This window comes from Sinocyclocheilus grahami, unplaced genomic scaffold (assembly GCF_001515645.1).
Source record: "Sinocyclocheilus grahami isolate Dianchi unplaced genomic scaffold, SAMN03320097.WGS_v1.1 scaffold346.1, whole genome shotgun sequence".
Lineage (NCBI taxonomy): Eukaryota > Metazoa > Chordata > Actinopteri > Cypriniformes > Cyprinidae > Sinocyclocheilus > Sinocyclocheilus grahami.
The window spans coordinates 905,449-926,218 of record NW_015505525.1 but is presented as its reverse complement, the minus strand read 5'-3'; the positions used below and the strand labels follow the sequence as shown (position 1 = coordinate 926,218).

The following is a 20,770-nucleotide window of genomic DNA, read 5'->3' as shown; positions in this document are numbered from 1 at the left end:
ATTAAATATGTATTTCCAGAACCTGCTGTTTTCATTCTCAATATTCCAACTGTCTGTTATCCGTGCTTGTAATATTCGAAAGGAATTGTACAGTGTTTTTTACTTGAATGGAATATTTTACTGTCAGTGTGGATATCCTGGGGATTCTGCGGTGATGTTTTACTTTTTATATTGCTCATACCCATGCTTTCTCTATGGCAGTTTTTAATCATTTCTGTCATTGTGTCTTTGTTACATTCAGACACATCACATCTAATAAGATGTTCTGCAGTGCATTATAGATCAAAATCATCCATGTTTGCTTCACTGAGTGCAGTGATCTTTTTTCTCTGATAGGGAATTATATTACATGACCTCTGACACAACCTTTCTTTGTAGTATGACAAACAATGTAAAAATGCATGTTACGGTACTTGGTCTTTTGTTTGTTTGTTTTTGCCATATGGGGGTATTAAACACACTTGAAATCCTAAACGTTTAACTATCAGTTTGAGAGTAAGAGTAAGTGAGTTATAGAAATGGACAGTGATCTACGTTATGGAAAACTGAAATAATGACCAAATAATTCTTTGTGACCTACAGGAAGGATCAGCTCAACATAAAAGTTGATACATTTTTTAGTCATTCGTCACTAGTTGGCTAGAAATCGAACAGAAATGTCCGACAGTTGGACAGAAAGTGTGAAGGGGAATGGAGTGAAGGGGAATAGAAATAGGAGAGGATGTGATGAATGTGAGGATGAGTCTAACCAGAGGGAGGATGGTCACCTCTCCTTCTCTTTTGAGCCACATGCAGTTAAACACTCCTGACAGACGCCATGAGCTACTCTAACAACAAGGAGCAGTGACGACAATTGATGGAAATGAATAGCTAGATACCGTGATAAAAGATGCCACACAGCAGGCTTTGTTTTATGATGCAAAACTTGACAAGAAACTACAGTTCTAAAACTCACAATTCCAATAAGCTATAAAACACGGGGTGAAATAAAGTGTCAGCCAGGCAAAATCTGTTGCTTAGCAACAAGAGGTATACATCTGGAAGAGGACAAAGTTATGGTTCTTACACAACTTTTTTTCTTTTGTCTGAAACAGATGTCATCATTAAAAAAACTGAAGCATTGAATGTTTTGAGACTTTGAAATGGGGTTTGTGTGCTCTTGGATTTTAACACAAGTACTATAAAAAGTACTATTAATTTCTTTGTGTATTTTTTATTTTTATTTTTGTAAAAATGGACTGAGTGCACCTTTCCCTCTAATGAAAAGGAGGATATTGGCATGTGTGTGTATTTGTGTGTGTTTACACATGAGAATGAAAGTGTCAACTACATTATATGGTTTTAGGAACCGTTAATATTCTGATGGTGGTTTTGTTAGCTTGCATTTACCTTGTCAAAACAAAATCTCATGACATAAGACACATTCACTTCCTCCTCTTTTTTTTTTGCACAATGGCTGGACAGATATTGACTGACTTTATATCTTTATCAGATCTGCTTTTATCTGATTTGATTTAGAGTATGTATCTGTATACATACTGTAAATCAAATCAGATAAAAACAGATCTGACAAAGATAAAGTTTACTATCTAACAGACAGGCACATGCAAAAACATGCATAACAGTGCAGTGTAAGAAAAACATTAGGTTTACAACATATGACAGTATCTTATGAATGCTTTTTTTTCTAAGTCATGTTTGGATACATTTACATTTACATTTACATTTATTCATTTTGCAGACGCCTCTAATGAAAAGGAGGATATTGGCATGTGTGTGTATTTGTGTGTGTTTACACATGAGAATGAAAGTGTCAACTACATTATATGGTTTTAGGAACCGTTAATATTCTGATGGTGGTTTTGTTAGCTTGCATTTACCTTGTCAAAACAAAATCTCATGACATAAGACACATTCACTTCCTCCTCTTTTTTTTTTGCACAATGGCTGGACAGATATTGACTGACTTTATATCTTTATCAGATCTGCTTTTATCTGATTTGATTTAGAGTATGTATCTGTATACATACTGTAAATCAAATCAGATAAAAACAGATCTGACAAAGATAAAGTTTACTATCTAACAGACAGGCACATGCAAAAACATGCATAACAGTGCAGTGTAAGAAAAAAATTAGGTTTACAACATATGACAGTATCTTATGAATGCTATGAAGTCATGTTTGGATACATTTACATTTACATTTATTCATTTTGCAGACGCTTTTATCCAAAGCAACTTACAGTTGGGGAATACATCAAGCAATTCATCTTAAAGAGGCGAATAGACACAGGAAGTGCTCATAATATCAAGTTTCAAGCATTGTTCAAATAAGTACAAGCTAGACAGGGAAAGATTAGAGAAAAGAGAGGGTTTTTTTCTAAATGTTTTTCTAAAAGTCAGATAGGATACAAAGAATGTAATTCTTATTAAACTTTTGAAAATTGATTTCACTAAAGCACATGCATTGAGAGTCTATTGAGCTGTAATGGCTCGATGTTAAGAGCTTGGTAGATATGGGTATATTCTGCATAGCTTTGGTAAGAAATTTTGTTTTTTGGATGATAGTAGGAGCATATACAGATTGAACAGAAAAGGTGCAAGGATTGAGCCCTGGGGGACTCCACAAATCATAAGGGCCCTCACAGATTTATAGCTGTTAATATTAGTAATCCCTGCTTTCTAAATATTATCCAAACCAACTGAGGACCTTCTCAGAGAGTGTTGTTCGGATTTCCAGTCTGTCTTGGAGGATATCATGGATGACAGTATCTAAGGCAGCACTAGGATCTAGTTATATTGGCAATGACATTTGTTTGAATCTGTATGTAGCATATATTATTAAGCAGATTGGAAATTCTCCAGGTATCAATTTGTGTTTACAAATTTGTTATGCTAAATGAAGATAACTTTAACATTGATTGTGTGCAGTTATCTGGATTGTTTTTAGAAGGGATTTCTTAAATTGATTCTAATAGACTTTGGAAAAATGCCTGAAATGGCTGAGTCATTTTCTGTATCTAATATAGGTCTCTTTCTATACATTTACACTTTTTAAAAAGGATGTTGACAGTGTGTCAAGACAGCCAGTGGACATTTATAAAATGCTACACTGTTTCTTCCTGGGTTTTGCAGTCAATTGCTTTAACATTAGTCATGATAACTCATTTATTATGTTGTTGTTTTTCGAGCTGTTTGACCTTAGTGCAACATTTGCTTGATGATTACCATATACACAACTATTTTTGATGCTAGTATAAATGTTGAATATACACGTGCAGTCTACACTCTAGTGCCTTTAATTTATCACCTCTATGGGAGAATTGAAACATGATGATCTTGATATGTTTGCTATTGAATTAACTGATTGTTAAAATGACTTAACTGAAAGAAGATTATTTATGAGTTTTAGGGTTATTTACTTTATAATGGCAATGAAATGTTTCCATCAAATAAAACAGAATGTGTTGGAAATGAAGAACTAACATTAATTAGGGTATTTTATTTTATTTTTTAATTTAAATTTACAATCATCACTGAATTCATAAAATCTATTGCCAGTATTGTCCATTGACCTGCCTTTTGTTCGTTAAATGGTTTTTATAAAAGACTATACAGGATGGAAAGTCAAATTGGACAAAGGAAAAAGTTACACTACCAATTAAAACAATCTTTCGGCAGAAAAGTAATTATCAAATGTAATAATTCATATTTAATTTATTACATGAATTTTAATATTTTAAGATTGGAAATTGAAACGCTACCAATTAAAACAATCCTTCTGAGAAAAAAATAACTATCAAGTGTAATAATTCACATTTAATTTATTGGATGATTTATTTTAATATTTTAAGACTGGAAATCTGGGTCTTTTACAAAAACAACAATTAGTATCAAACATGGCATAGCTCATGCATTTTCACAATAATTCATTGTGATGACACCCAGAAATATCAAAATACCCTACTCGCTACCCTTAGAAGAAATACCCATATTTGCTACACAAAAAGAACCAAGTCCTTAGTACAGTCAAAATGTACCTGTAAATACTGTACATACACACAACCCCAAAAAATGTATTTTTCTGTTTTAAAACATTTCCCACTGGGGGAAAATCTGAGATATCTCTCTGCCAAAGTAGTCAGCCAACTGTAAGCTATACTGATGTATCATGAGGGGGAGAGGGTCAGTTTTAGAAATGCATCTCAACCATCTTTTCATTGCTCCTTCCTTTAATTTCTGAGTGCTAAAAGATATTTAGTGTGTGTGTGGTGTGTGTGTGTGTGTGTGTGCTATTTAAAATAAACTATTTTGTGCTTCTGCACTTTATGTTCTTTTCTACAGCATTCAAACAACAATCAACAGCAAAGCTTTAATGATACAAGTAATTTTTTCAACTTTGAAAAATGTGTGAATGAAACTTTTAAGCATCTGGAAGCAGACTCATTCTCTCTTTCGTTGCCAGACATAGTCAAAGAAACAGTAGCAGAAACACTAGGGGCCATCATTAGAGCAAGTGCTTTAACACAACAGACGTAACACACATAATGAGAACGCCTGCATTGCTGTGCGTTTTGTTCTCTCCCCTTTTGTACAGTTGAAGAGAATTCTTCTTACCTCATCCACATCTTACATCCAGGATGTTTTAATGATGTTGTGTTGAAGTGGATGAATAAAGGTCCTCTAGACTGCGGCTGTTGCGAGAGCTTAGTCATTTTAGTCCATTATTATTAACTGAAGAGATTAGAAACCATCTTAAGGAAGTTGAGCTCATAATGAAGAGGACAGAAAGAGGAACGTATTGAGGCAAGGAAATTCAAATGGGCTACTCGGTATCCTAAGAGACAGTGCTTTCATAATAGGGTGCTATTTTTTCTTGGTGTGTTCAGTTTCCCATCTGGTTTGAGTATTCACTTTTGTGTGTGTGTGTGTGTACAGGTATATATGGTTTATGAGGACACAAATGTGTATAATGACATGGGTACTACAACGTAAACATGGTTTATGAGGACACTTCCTGTGTCCCCGTAAATCAAAAGGCTTAAAAAACATACAAAACTGTGTTTTATGAAATTCAAAAATTGCCAGCAGTTTCCTGTGAGGGGTAGGTTTAGGTGTAGGGTTGGTGTAGGGCAATAGAAAATACAGTTTGTACAGTATAAAAACCATTACGCCTATGGAGAGTCCCCGTAATCCACAAATACAAGTGTGTGTGTGTGTGTGCATGTTTATGTGGTTTATGAGGACACACATTTGTATAATAACATGGGTATGACATAGGTATTACAACGAGAAGGTGATTTATGAGGACATTTTCAGTGTCCCCGTAATTCAAAAAGCTTATAAATAATTCAGAATGAGTTTTTTTTGAAAATCTAGAAATGCAGAATGTTTCCTGTGAGGGGTAGGTTTAGGAGTAGGGTTGGTGTAGGGCAATAGAAAATACGGTTTATACAGTGGAAAAACCATTACGCCTATGAGTGTCTCCATAAACCATAAAAACAAACCTGTGTGTGTGTGTGTGTTGCCCCAATTCATTTGAGAAAGTGTCGTTATGTGCTGGATATGTTCATGTCTGGCATATGTGGGTCATTTTCATCACCCCACAATATTAAACTCACAGTTTTTAAATATAGAAATTTCATTAGGTTTTTCATATTTGTAACATGAAAACTGGCAATTTGTGAAGAAATAATCCTTCTTTTTTCCTTTCTCTAATTTAATTTAAATAAAAAGCAAGTAATTTTAAAAAAGTAATTGTATTCCACAATTACAACAATTTTGCCACTAATAAAGTTTTCAAATAATAAAGTTAGCCTAGGTTGTACACAAACATATTGTAGATATGTGATGTGGAATATATATAAAACAGAATATTTTCAGTCAAGTTGCACAAAGGAGTCCAAAATGTTATTACATTTTAAAAATGTCATTTCCACCACCGCCATTTCCATTATCAAACTGTAATTTCAGATGTCCATCTACATATATCATTAAATTAAAAAAAAAAACATTACAGAAAGAATTATCATAATTCAAGGATGCCCTCTGTTGGATATATATTAATCTGAACTGACTTGAGCTAAATAGAGTTTATTATATAAATATCAAGCTCAATATTATTTATATTTTGATACATCCATGTTTTGATGCCAATTAATGAAATATTTATTAACTAGGAGAGGATGTGAGATATACAGTAAATGAAATGTGTGTTTACTGACTGTAATGTCTAAAGAGATTTACTAAACTGATTTTAGCTGATAAATGTGATTGAATTAATGTTGTAGTTATGTGATTTATTCCTCACAGCCTCTAAACAGGAAGTGTTTCCTATAGATTAATATGGCTCATCTAGATGGCGTCTCTCTGTCTGTCTATCTCTCTCTTTCTTTATGTGTGTGTGTGTGTGTGTGTGTGTTGGGGGAGGGACTGTACATGACAAGAGGTATGACAAAGTGTGTTGTTCCTAAAATCCTTATCTTAAGGAAAATTCTTGGACTCAAACATGTTTCATGCTACTGCACAAAAATGGACTTATATGGTTAAAAAATTAATCATATTTAGTTACTGCTGACAACAAGACCAGCATCAGCTATATCTCTCTATATAAAAATGAGTGACCTTAAATACATGTGCAGTGACCTAGCAAGTATGCAGTGCCAGTTTTAGTAGAAGTTATTTCTATCAGAGGTTGGCAGCTTTTCTAAGCTTTAACTAATCATGATATCTCACCTATTGGCCCTTTAATGTGTCCTATAGTGTTTTTTTTACAACACTGAATTTTATTTATTTTAATGTCAAATTCTGGGACTTATTCTAATTAGCAATTAGTCCAATTCAAAGTAGTCAAAAACAAATGCAAATGATTTACTGCAAGTCACAATATTTATGGCATTATCCATTCATTTTCACTATATAATCAGCTAATTTCTTTGTATTTTATTATTTATATCTTATATGTTTTATTGCTGATTCTTCTTGAGTCTGTGGCGATACACTTTTTGTCTTTGGCCCTTTGACTGAACATGAGGTTATAAATTAATATTGATTTCAGAAGATACCAAAGGTGATGATTATAATTTACAATGAAATGTCTGCAACAGAAAGTAGTGTGAGCATGTTGCATGTTTAATAAGGTTCTCTGAGGAAGACTCAAATGAGAAGACAGTTTTTCACATGCCTTTGAAGTGCTGCCCAAATCACAGACCCAGCTCATTATTTTCATATACAACCAGCTCAGCTGCTCTTGAGGATCAAACAGTATATGATTCAAATCCTTCAAAGGGGATGTCAGGTTTCCAAAGATAAAAATAAAAGTCCTAACATTTTATGAAAAAGATTTCATTTATGTACTAATGTGTACAGTGTGTACTAATGTGTACATTTACACAAAACACACCTTTAAATTGACAGTTTTGGCTTTTAGAGAACTTATAGTGGCAACAAATTTGGAAGGATTTAGTACAAGCTAAGCTCAATCGATAGCAATCGTGGTATAATGTTTTAGGGTTATTATAGTTAGCTAAAACTAAAACAATAAAAAGGTTTATATTTTATGTGTTTTTTAACATTTTATTATGTGCTAAAAAAATGTAAACTGAAATAAAAATGAATAAAACTGTATGTACAGATAAAAAAAAGCTAATAAAAATGACATAAACACAACTAAATTATTAAAACTTAAATTTAAAATGAAAACAGAAAATCTTAAAATAAAAAACAACTCAAAACATTAATAAAAACGATGATTTTTAAAAGCACTTACATTCATTATTCTGTTAAAGTATATGATTCAAATCCTTCAAAGGGGATGTCAGGTTTCCAAAGATAAAAATAAAAGTCCTAACATTTTATGAAAAAGATTTCATTTATGTACTAATGTGTACAGTGTGTACTAATGTGTACATTTACACAAAACACACCTTTAAATTGACAGTTTTGGCTTTTAGAGAACTTATAGTGGCAACAAATTTGGAAGGATTTAGTACAAGCTAAGCTCAATCGATAGCAATCGTGGTATAATGTTTAGGGTTATTATAGTTAGCTAAAACTAAAACAATAAAAAGGTTTATATTTTATGTGTTTTTTAACATTTTATTATGTGCTAAAAAAATGTAAACTGAAATAAAAATGAATAAAACTGTATGTACAGATAAAAAAAAGCTAATAAAAATGACATAAACACAACTAAATTATTAAAACTTAAATTTAAAATGAAAACAGAAAATCTTAAAATAAAAAACAACTCAAAACATTAATAAAAACGATGATTTTTAAAAGCACTTACATTCATTATTCTGTTAAAAAGCTTAAATAATATATACAGTAGGTTTTAAGTTTTCAAGGTTTACAGTGTTTACAGCGACAAAGTTGTAAAATATCAGTAAGTGATATATACAGCGCATTTATTTTGAGAAATGTCTCAGTTTTTTTATTTTTTGCCATACACAAAAAAGGTCAATAGGGTCACCTGTTGCTTTGGACCCCACTGACTTTCATTGTGTGGCTAAAAACAGTTCTTTTGTGTTTCACAGAAGAAAGAAAGTCGTGCAGCTTTGGAACATACATATTTTGTGCTGTTCAGGTTTCCACATACTTTTGGTCATGTTGTGTATATTGTGAGTCATAATATGAGTCATATAACAATAATTGATGGCATTGTGAGATCAATCCTGTTTGAAGATTTTGCAGCTGTTTGTGTCTGTTCATGTGTTACCTCAAACAGTGCTACTATGTGCTTATCTTTAGAGACCGATGCAACTGGACAGAAGAGTGACAACAGCTGTTGAACAACAGAACAACAAACACACACACACACACGAAACAGTAATTACTGTAAGCACAGATGCATTTAAGATAGATGCCTTACTGAAATGAATTCTGGATCTTTCGATCATTACACTGTGTGTGTATGTGAGTGTATAAAACATCAAACCTTAGTTTTTTCCAATAGCAATCATTCTTCCATCATTACCTCAATTAAATCAGAGAGCAGCCCTGAATAATGATGTAGGAACCAAACAACTTTTATACAGTATAACGGTCAATATTTACATAAGCGTACCATGATGGAAGGAAAGGATAGAGAGAAAAACACATATAGGTGGGCGTAGTGTTTGCTTTTACAGGATGACAAAATTATATTTTGTATGTTGTTAGGTTTTGATTGTGGATGTAAATTACAAGATGAATAAAGGTTTGAAATAACTCATGAACTGTAAAGCAGCCATAAATCAAGACATAAACAAGCACCTATATATACTTTCACACAGATACCTTATATACCCACACACACCCATGTTTTCATAACGTAATTTTAACCATCTGGCTATATAGATTAGATAGATAAAACAGCAATATTTTCAGTACTTCTTTGTTGCTAAGGGAACAGAAAACTAGCACCCTTGGTGTTAGTCACAGACTTCTAACACCCTTCCCCATGATGGTAAGTAGTGTCATATAGATCTTTCCACACACATGTTAGTGACCCTTGTTTCTGATATACAGGACTGTTACACAAACTGAAGAATTTCTCTCTGCCCTGTTTTTTTCTCAGCCCCCCATCCCACACTCTTTTCATCATACCCTTGCTCTTTTCTCTTTGTGTATGTATCTGATGCTTCCCAGCTCTTTTGTTGTAGATATATTACTGACTTCGTGATTTACACCACTCCTGTTTTTCATCCAAGTACCTGCGGTCTGCACTCTTAAAAATAAAGATGCTTCACGATGCCATAGAAGAACCTTTTTGTCTAAATGGTTCCATAAAGAACCTTTAACATCTGAAGAACCTTTCTGTTTCACAAAGTTTCTTTGTGGCGAAAGAAGGTTCTTCAGATTATAAAAAGGTAAGAAAGAGATGGCTCTTTAAAGAACCTTTGACTGAATGGTTCTTTGTGGAACCAAAAATGGTTCTTCTATGGCATCGCTTGAAGAACCTTTTGAAGCACCTTTATTTTTAAGAGTGTGGGTGCTTTAAAATATCACATCTCTGTAGGCGTTTGTTATGTGTGATTTGTTTTTGTCTGGTGCAGGCAGTGGATAAATTCTCTATCACTAAAAAACAATTGGGAATTGCTGTGTGTACACCATCACTGATCCTTTGATAGCACCAAATTAATGCTTTGTATAATAGATGGTCACAAACACACACACACACACTGATTTTACTATAGAGGACACAATCAGTGGTATACCTCAAGCCAAACCCTACCCCTAAACCGGTTGGCATTATTGAATGTAAAAACAAAAAGGGTTTTGTGAGTCTATCAGAAAATTGAGAACCACTTCAAATGTTTTGACAAGACAGTTTTTTACTTTTTTTGGGGACATATTTCACTATTTGTGAACAATATTTTCAAGAATTTGGCCCTCACAAGGATATCCAAACACACACAAACAGACACACACACACACACACACGTTTGTTTTTGTGAATTGTGGGGACTTTCCATAGACTTCAATTACTTTTATACTGACCAAACGATATTTTCTATCTCCTACCCCTTACAGAAAACCTGTTTGCATTGTTACACTTTCAGATAAACATAATTTACTATTTTTAATCATTATTTTTTTCCTGGACCACAGGCCGGTCAAAATGTCAAAAATTTCTGGTTTTTCTATCCTTGTGGGGACATTTGCTCCCCACAATGTAGCATAAACAAGTACACACACACACACACACACACAGAGAGACATTTATTTAGCTTACATATCTAAATAAGGACATGCATGTATTTATTTTAGAATTGTGTATACTGTATTTTATAATTACTATGGACTACTAACCCTAACTTTACCCTAAAGAAAACTTTTTACTTTTAGAATATTAAAAAGAAAACTTTATTGATGAATTGTTTTATCTAATTAAGGACATTCATGGTTGTCCCAAAGGGATGTTTTGGATTTAGCTCACTTCTGGGAAGACATTTGTCTATAAATAAAACTGTACAAACACCGTAAATAAGATCATGCACATGAGAGATCTCGACATAGCGTTTGTCTTTCACAGCTGCACTCCAATTTAAATTATATGTAAATTATGTAAAATGTACAAGATTTACTTTGAGTGCCTACTGAGATTTCCAATAAATAAACTTGAATAAATAGCCTAATAAATGTAGTGCTTCGTTACTGCAGATAAAACAACAATAAATTGTAGTTCTATTTTAGTTTATACATTTTTTAAATTATACACCGGTAATATATATAATTTATAAAGCGGTTTTTTTGTGTAACATTGGTATTTCTCGAGCTCACGAACCATCCGCAGTTCCCCAATAAACCTGGTGGGGAGACCCTCCACTAAACTAACGCGAGTGTTCACTTAATGTACAGTAATCTAGCGCAACCTGCTGGTCGTTTTAGGTTCCACACACAAAAAGTCAAGAGAACAGTTTTCGCTTCTAAAAAACTCTTTAAAAACTCTCTTATATTCTTAATAATACGTCATATCAGTAGGCCTTATAAAACACGTCCAAACTTATAGCTTTAGTATACTGCTTAGAATGTTGTTCACATCTTAAGTTGTTTATCAATATGTAATATTAAATGAATAATGAGGCTAAGTGTTTAATTGATGTCTAAAAGTCTAAGAGAAAACAAAGCCTTACTGTGTCACGTGTTTCATGTAGGGCCTAGAGGCCTACATCTGATAGCAATCTTTGTTGTAAATACGATATTTATACCGGTTGTGAACCAAGAACAGGTGATTTTAAATAAATAGATTTTTTTGAATTGAAAACATTTAAGTGTTTAAATATGCGCCTTTAGATCCATCGTCTTTTTTCTGGATGTTTTCTGGTTATGTATCGCGCGTTGTTGTCCACTGGTCGCCGCTTCATGCCGCTCCATTATCACAGCTCTACCTCAAAGTTTGTCTGAACTTGTTGTCCACTGGGGGCGCTAGAGGCCGGCCGTTTAATTTCTTGCTTCAAATCTTGTGAATCACGGCGTTGTCACCGGTCCAGTTTCGCCCCGCCCGCCCGGTGTCCGTCGCGTAGTCGCTATGGACGCATGTCACTTTGATAAACTAACTTACTCCAGCTTGGATTAACGGACGTTTAGCGTCTGCTCTCGCCTTCGACGCAACAGAAGAGACTCGCGGGACGCGGAGTGATGAACAGCGACCCCGAAACAGCGGAGCTGACGCCTGTAACGTTATATCCGTGAACCTCAATCCGCACACAAGACAATGCTCGGACATTTGTGGACGTGTTTTGTTGTTGTTTAGTTGTTTCAGTGATGTTACTCGGCAAACCGTGATTCTGTTGCCCTGTGGTCATTACGCTCTCTTTGGAAAGAGATTTCTGACTGCCACAAACTTTTAAGGGTGTAAATATTTGCCCCCTTGTACGCCGCTGCGAGGATCTACTGTTGTTACCCGTGCTTGCTTTGAATACAACTCCAGCCCGCGGCTCAGAAACTGGCCCACAACGAGACATTTGTCTTTTAGGGAACGTGTGGGTTTTTAAAATTTTTTTTACAAATGACGGCTCAGCTTAAACGAAGGAGTCGGAAGCGTTAGAGGAAATGTTATTACTTTAATAAAGGAGGTCTTTTGTGATTGCACGCGGACAGAATGGCTTCATATGTGGACAATAGTTTTCGGCACGCGATCATGAAGAATCCTGCCGACAGGACGCAACAGGTAAGAGACCACTGTTGCCTAGATAGGGAACACGCTAGATTTTGAGACGCAGTTGGTGATTGTTTACGTACTTCGCTGCTACACAATAGATAGCGTCAATTGTTTTGAGAAACCGTAGACTGTCTAAATGAAAAGTTTATACAACTAGAAAACGGTTTATACACATCAAGCTGCCCTAAAACGTCTCGAGAAAACTGTTTATACAATTGAAGCTGGCTTAATTGTTTCATTTAAACGTTTTAAACATTAAACCAAAATCAGCTTGAGTTGTTTAAAGTAGACGTTTTCGTATACAGTTGATTTAAATGTCCGAATAAAACAGTGTCGCCAATTCATAGCGGCATCAGACATTAAATACATTGCTTCATTTAGACCAGCTTGTGTAACGGCGCCACAAGCTCCAGTTCTACTCATTTTTTGGGAAATTGTGGTGTCCCTTTAGTATGCAGCCAAACAAAGTCGAGCAAGTTACTACTTTGTTCCACATCTACGCTCAGTTTTGTCGTAATCGGAGCCCACAGGATTTTTTTAAAAAGTTGCTTAATATAGTCACACTCATCAGAGTTGGTAGGACCTTGTTTCTGGGGTATTTCAGAAGCATATTACTCATCTATCGGAAGGGAGTATTTCCTCACAGTGCCCTGCAGTCCAGACTAGATCATCCTCATTTAAACCATCTGAAATAAACAAATGGCACAGCGCCATTTAGCCCCTGACCACAATCTCATTAGAGTTTCAGCTCTGTAAACTACCATTATTGTATGAATGTCCGCTGTCTGTGGCCACTTAAAACTACGTTTGACTTCTGTGTGTGGGATTTTTGGGTTGTGAGTCTCCAGCCCAGGAATTAAATGAATCAAAAGAATGTGAGGAATGTAGTTTATCATGTAGGCCCTTCAGATCTGGGCCTCTTTGTGCTGCCTTGAAGAATTAAAGCACTTCCTTAAAGGATTTCATATTTTGCTTGTATTTAGTGTGATATGTTTAGGTACACTGAATACTCTGCAGCCCTACATAGGATTATGGATCAGGCCCTGGGACCTCTGACTCTCAGGGGCCTCAAGCTGAGAGAAACCCAAAAGCCACTGTTTGAATGTGTGGCTGTTGGCCCAGTGTGAAATAAATGAAGAGATGAGCACTAACACCTTCTGAACACATTATTGCAGCTTTGATGTTGTGTACTAACTTTTGCATAATTAAGTAATTGCATTGTGTCTCTGACTGCAACCTGTTTGTTAAAAATCTGGGCAAGTAACTAAAAGGTTGTATGTTTAAATCAGCCAGGGGTTCATCCATGAGCAATTACTGTTGTGTGCTTTAACAAGCAACTTGCTTCCAGTTTCCAGTGGGTTTCTTTTCTTCTCAGTAAAATGTGTTGTGTAACTGTTACTTTGGATAAGTATCAGGTCAATGATAAATTGGTAATATTAGGCTAATCCACTAGATAGGAGATTTTCAGTTGGTTATTAATGTGGGTCCTTGTGGTAATCAGATTATCATGTTAAAGTAGTGTTTTCATCAAGGATCAGGCTGGGTTAAGGCCCACAAAGTTCTTTTTCATTCTTTATTTAGGGGTAAAAAGAATTTCAAAATACCTTTGCAGTGGTATACTATTAACAAACATCCCAACGTGTTTAGATTAATATGTAAATTTTGCAAGTTCTGCAATCCAGTCAAGTCACGCCACAATTATTTATATAGCACTTTATACTGCTCTAAAGCAAGCAGCTTTATAGTATAAAAAAAACTGCATCGATGACTTTCAATTAGGATTACAGATAATGTGTTCTTGCTTTCACTCATGGACATCTGATCTCGGACTGAACAGAAGAAATGAGCTGGAGAAGATTTCTACGTCAAAAGCAAGAGCAAACTTCTCTGGAAAGGTTTTTTTTTTTTTTTGCCAAGATGTTTTGAACTCAAATTTTTTTAACTTGTTCAAAATGACATCACACCAGTTCGTTCTTTGCTTTCACTTGTGTCTTTAATGAATGCCTATAACTTTTGTGAGGTTTTGTTGTTGTTTTTGTTGTCTCTTGTTGTTTGAAGTAATATTTGTGGTAATCAGATTATCATGTTAAAGTAGTGTTTTCATCAAGGACCAGGCTGGGTTAAGGCCCACAAAGTTCTTTTTCATTCTTTATTTAGGGGTAAAAAGAATTTCAAAATACCTTTGCAGTGGTATACTATTAACAAACATCCCAACGTGTTTAGATTAATATGTAAATTTTGCAAGTTCTGCAATCCAGTCAAGTCACGCCACAATTATTTATATAGCACTTTATACTGCTCTAAAGCAAGCAGCTTTATAGTATAAAAAAAAACTGCATCGATGACTTTCAATTAGGATTACAGATAATGTGTTCTTGCTTTCACTCATGGACATCTGATCTCGGACTGAACAGAAGAAATGAGCTGGAGAAGATTTCTACGTCAAAAGCAAGAGCAAACTTCTCTGGAAAGGTTTTTTTTTTTGCCAAGATGTTTTGAACTCAAATTTTTTTTAACTTGTTCAAAATGACATCACACCAGTTCGTTCTTTGCTTTCACTTTTGTCTTTAATGAATGCCTATAACTTTTGTGAGGTTTTGTTGTTGTTTTTGTTGTCTCTTGTTGTTTGAAGTAATATTCCCATATTTACAAATTGCAATAATTTAGAAATCTGCTACTTCTACCAAACAGCGTTAATTAATTTCAAGTACAAAGAGTGCTGTTTTTGTAGCATTTTCATTTGATTATTTCTTTTCATCAATTTATTGTGGTGATCAAACATAGACCGTGCATGTGCGTTAGTGATGATTGTGGCAAAAAATACACACATTTGTGGTTCGAGTAGAACTATATTGGAACTCAAGCCTCCCTGTATGATTAGCCATGATTTTAAGTTTTTTTTAAACATGAACATGAAAAGATTGTCAATATTACATATCAAAATAAACACAAAAATCCTTTTTATGTGGTAGATTTGAATCCATTAACATGATCCCAAAACAGTTTTGAACCAGATGTAGTTTTTGTTGTCCTTTTAATTATTCATATTTTTACAAACAGTACTCCCTCTCTCACTGACACTTTGCATACAGTTAAAGTTGTGATTAAATGGAAGTAACGACATCTCTTTTTTTTTTTCCTCTGTTGTGCCAAAAAAAGGTAACTTGTAGTCAATTTTGGAAGGGCGGGGTTTAAACAGACTAAATGATTGGAGAAGTCTGGTATTTGTCACCAGAATTGATGTTTTCACTGATAGTTTTTGTTGTCCTTTTAATTATTCATATTTTTACAAACAGTACTCCCTCTCTCACTGACACTTTGCATACAGTTAAAGTTGTGATTAAATGGAAGTAACGACATCTCTTTTTTTTTTTCCCTCTGTTGTGCCAAAAAAAGGTAACTTGTAGTCAATTTTGGAAGGGCGGGGTTTAAACAGACTAAATGATTGGAGAAGTCTGGTATTTGTCACCAGAATTGATGTTTTCACTGATTTTATTGTAAATGAAGAGGTCCGAAAAATGAGAAACACACATGGATGAATCATTCACAATAAGATCTGTAACTAATGGTCGACCGATATTGTTTTTTTGGCAGCCGATGCCGATATCTTGGAAAGCAGGGTGGCCGATATAAAGCCGATATAATTTTATTTATGTTAATTAATGTTTAAGGAATATGAAATCATTTGAAAATGGATTAAAAAGTAAATGTGTTAAATAAACATACTTAGACTTTAGATGACAAAGTATTTTTCACAAATAAATAAATATTTAATCAAAAATATAATAAAAAAAAGAAGTAAACTATAACCAACAGGGCACTCAGAATTCTGAGAAGTTTATGTGCATTGGGATTTGGGAATCATATTTTTTCAAATAAAGCCAAGGTAACACTCATTTTACACACAGCACACAGTGGAAATGACATGAATATGGCAGTGGGCAAATGCATAAAGCACAGCATAATTTGAAATCACGAGTTTAAAGTTTGTCGATTGTGCGTCTCCAGTGAAGCTGAACTCTTCACCTGTCCGCATTCAATTCACACGGACCGACCATCACGCAGAGAACACGTGATCATGCAGGATACAAATGCACACTTCACAAGATCTCACAACTGGATCCGACTTAGTTTGCAAGCTTTGTGAAATTAAATGTTCATTAGTCATTCAAAGATTTGTTTCAATTATATAAATGCGTATTTGCTGAACAAGAAAGTATTTTAGTGTTTGCCTTTCTCATACTAATAATATAAAATCAATCGTTATAATACTTTTTGTATGCATTTTAATTCCTTTGTTTAACCATCTGATTATTAGACAGACTTCTATCCGTATTAGACAGAACTGTTAACGACGGCGGCGAACAAGAGGGAGAATGTGAGCACTGTTCTGCCGCTGTCAGCGCTGACAAAATAAAAGTCCCGCCTCGAACGCATCGGCCAAACAGGAAAACTTATCGGCCGATGCCGATATTTTAAAAATGCCAAATATCACTATCTGTAACATGCATTTACAAAATAGATAGGATAAATTGTATATATTATGGGGTAGCACAGCAGTGGTGGGAAAAAGGACAGGAACTTAGATTAGGCGATAATTTGGTAAACTGCCAATATTATTTGATCCATAAGGATTTGCCACATTGTTTTTTTTTTTTTTTTTTTACTTTTTGTCATTTTCCTGTTTCTTTTTTATTGTTTACTATAAGCATTTGCACAGATGCCATCATGTAGACAAGCAGACGTACCATTGCTGCAGTTGGTTTATGGTCAGGGCCTCAGGTGTTTGTGAAACGGTGGCACGGGTCAAAGAATTAGTCACACTGTTGCAGTCATATATTTCCACTAGGTCTGTGCAGTATATTTGTGCTGATTCGAATAAATCTAGCTTACGCTGATGCTGTTTTTGCTTTAATCAGAGTTTGAGTAAGAAACATTTTAACACTTTCTTACTTGCAAGACAAAACCTTTAGAATGAACTCGTCTTTCATGAGTCTTTAGAAAACTCTTTGAAATCACTGTGCTTGTGACAATGTTTCTTAATTTTTCTAAGGAAAATAATTGTGACTGTAACAAGAATATCACCCTGCCCTAATTCACACTATAATCAATTGTTTTGCCTATTTATCTTTTCAATCTTATGTTTTTTTCTCTTCCTGCTTTTTCTCTTTTTCACACGCTCATTCAGTCTCATACATGGTTAAGATACCAGATGCCCACAATGAGAGCGGAAAGCCGTGCTGAAACTTACTTATGATTGTGCCTGTGCACAACATTCTCACAACTGTGGTGTGTGTGTCTGTTTGCATGTAAGGAAGTGTGTTTGTGTGTCGTTTGCTATTATCCATTTGTAAACATTTCAGGATATTGAAGCCTTGCGAAAGACTCAATTCTCTCCTTACATAACCAATTGTCTGTGTTCCCCTGCCAGTTATTATGTTTTATAAGCCTGTTATGTCCGTGAGCGTGAGCGCACACACATTAGGGCAAGTGTACAACAGGGGCTTTGGAGTTTTAAGGTGTTACTTCCTCATGTAATGACCCTCGCCTTGGTGTGCTTGCTGCTGAGAGCAACAGGAAAAGAGCAGAAGAATGAGATGTACTGAGATAGGAGAGAAGTAGAAGAAAAGGAGGAAGAGGGAATAAGAGAGACAAACAGAAAAGCGAAAACAACTTGATTGAGATTGAAATCTAGGCACTAAACTTTAGTCTTTAACTACTGTATTAGTGTTAATTGTAAGACTAAAGGTGTTGTTGTAATTCTTAAATCAGACTGGAACGTGACAGATTTGTATTTACTAATATGATTATTGTTAATGGATACGTTCACATTAACACTTTAAGAGCAAGGGGTCAAATATACGGACCACAAGCTGAATATGAAATACAATCGAATGAAACACAATCTGACGAGTGCTTTTAATTGAAGGAAAATGAATAATTATGGTATAACTTTCACATGAATTTGTAATATTTGTATAAAATATTCATATTTTAGCTGCAGTTAAAATCTTTTATTTGTTGTGATCCATTTTGAATGCTTTGTTAAACAGCTTGTAAGTAACACAACTGTCCCAGAGTAACCCAGTTCATTTCCTTCTTACATTTTTAATACAATATCAAATAAATGTAAAAAGTATTTAAAACTTATTTAAACTTTCTTACTTTCTCTCTCTCTCTCTCTCCTTTTATTGTATGTATTGTTGATACTGTGTAAGCTCCAGAAGAGCATGTACACTAATGTTTAACAAATAAAACTCATCCGAAAATGATTTTTATTCCCCTGCTTCTGAGGCTTCCATGAAAATTACCCGTTTCATAATTGACATATCATTTCTTCCATTTACCAAAAACAGTGCCATGTAGAAAAACAAAATCTTGACATTTATGCCACCCACACACATCTCATAATTTTTTTCCTCCAAGCCATAAAAGTGCCAAGTTTCATCTGCATGATGACTTAATGTGGGACATCTGTTTGTCAGGGTTTACAAAATCTTTTGAGCTTGCTGATGTGTTGGAAACATACATCAAATCTAAAAGGGACCATCTGCTCTGATCACTTGTGGCTGTGTAAGGACAGCAAAAAGGTGTATATTCTGATTGCTATTTACTGAATTTTATGTTTCACTCCAGTTAGAAAAACCTGACATCAAAAACAGATTTGTATCACAAAATGTAAAAAATAGTTTTGCATTGTGAAGGTCTGATTTTGCGATCTGTAAGGAAAAAGGACAATGTTTATACAGTCTAATTTTACTTAGGCATTGTGTAAAAAAATGGACTTTGGAATTGATTCACATTCTTCCGAATCACATTAGCCCTGCAGTTTCATAACAATGGTTTCATTTCCTCCCTCCTGCCTGTTTTTGTGTAGTAGCGAATCAGCCATTAGCAAATGAGACCTCCTGGAAGGGCTTTTAGAGAAATGCAGAATCGCATGTTCAGTTTTATATAGTGCAAAATCACATGTTGTTTGAGTTTTTAAACAATAAAAACACTTCTTCACTGTTATCTTTTGTAATACCACACGACTCAAAAAACAGTTGAACTTGATAACGCACCAAATACCTACAACATAAATGGTTGGTGATAGTTATTGGTAATATAATTAATTCCTAGTTACTGTTTTACTAGTGTCTAGTTAGTTTAAAGGGGTCATCAGATGCCGTACAACACAAATTCAAGACATGGGGGCAGAAAATGTGTATATTTATACTCAAGTTCACACGGAAGAGTGCCTTTCTTTCTCCAAAAATTACCAAAAACAAATGTGATATTGATTTTTTCAATAAAAACAGTTCAATAAACTAGAAGTTTTATTAAGAGACTTGCGTTTTAGACACCATATTGCCTGTTTTTGCACTATTTCGCCAACAAAAATAATTCCAAACAAAGCCACAGCGCTGTTTTGCGTCTCTGAGTAACATGACAGTGTTTCGTTCCCGAATGAATCACTCGTTTAAATTATTCGGTTCAATCGCAATGACTCACTTAACAGTGACCTACTGCCACCTACTGGCGCTTTTAATTTCACATTTAAAGTATCTTTTATTTTTTAAATGATTTCAAATATCAGTATTCAATGTTTTATGTTTAATATATCAAAACATTATTTATGCATTTGTAACTGCAGGTTAAATGCATTCATGTTCTGCATTAAACAGTGTGTAAACACATCTAAATGCCACTTCAGATGCAGCTTATGTCTGGATTGCAAAGATGAATTTTGCTGATACTGATTTCATTTGCTTGGTAACAGCCCAAATGTCTTATTCTTATTCACTGATTAAATGTAAGAATTTGACTCAAAAGATAATGCACACTTATAGAAAAATGGCTTTATAAAGGTATAATGACCATAAAAGGTAAAAATCTATTTAAACATATCTGACCACCACACAGAATATGAAGAATATCAAAAACTTTAGGAGTCAGCTGTCCATGAAAGTCCTTAAGATATGCATGATAACACACTCAATCAGTTGAATGAATGACTCAACACTCACTCATTAAGTGACTTACCGTCACTTACTGGTAGTTCAGTTAAGAAGTTTGTTGAAAAGTATGCATTTTTCCCCTCAACATTTCTTATTTGTATATTCATAAATGCATTTAAAACA

General features: G+C 34.4%; 1 protein-coding gene across 5 annotated transcripts in view; it reads left to right on the top strand.

The window, feature by feature from the left end:
* Nucleotides 1-11,898: 11,898 nt before the first annotated feature.
* Nucleotides 11,899-20,770, top strand: part of rapgef2a (Rap guanine nucleotide exchange factor 2a) — a 49,719-nt gene continuing 40,847 nt past the window's right edge. For all 5 annotated transcript variants that reach the window (XM_016229010.1, XM_016229011.1, XM_016229013.1 and 2 more), the window contains exon 1: nucleotides 11,899-12,656. In XM_016229010.1, coding sequence (XP_016084496.1) covers nucleotides 12,588-12,656 — 69 coding nt within the window. In that variant the 5' untranslated portion in view covers nucleotides 11,899-12,587. The remainder of the gene's footprint in view (nucleotides 12,657-20,770) is intronic.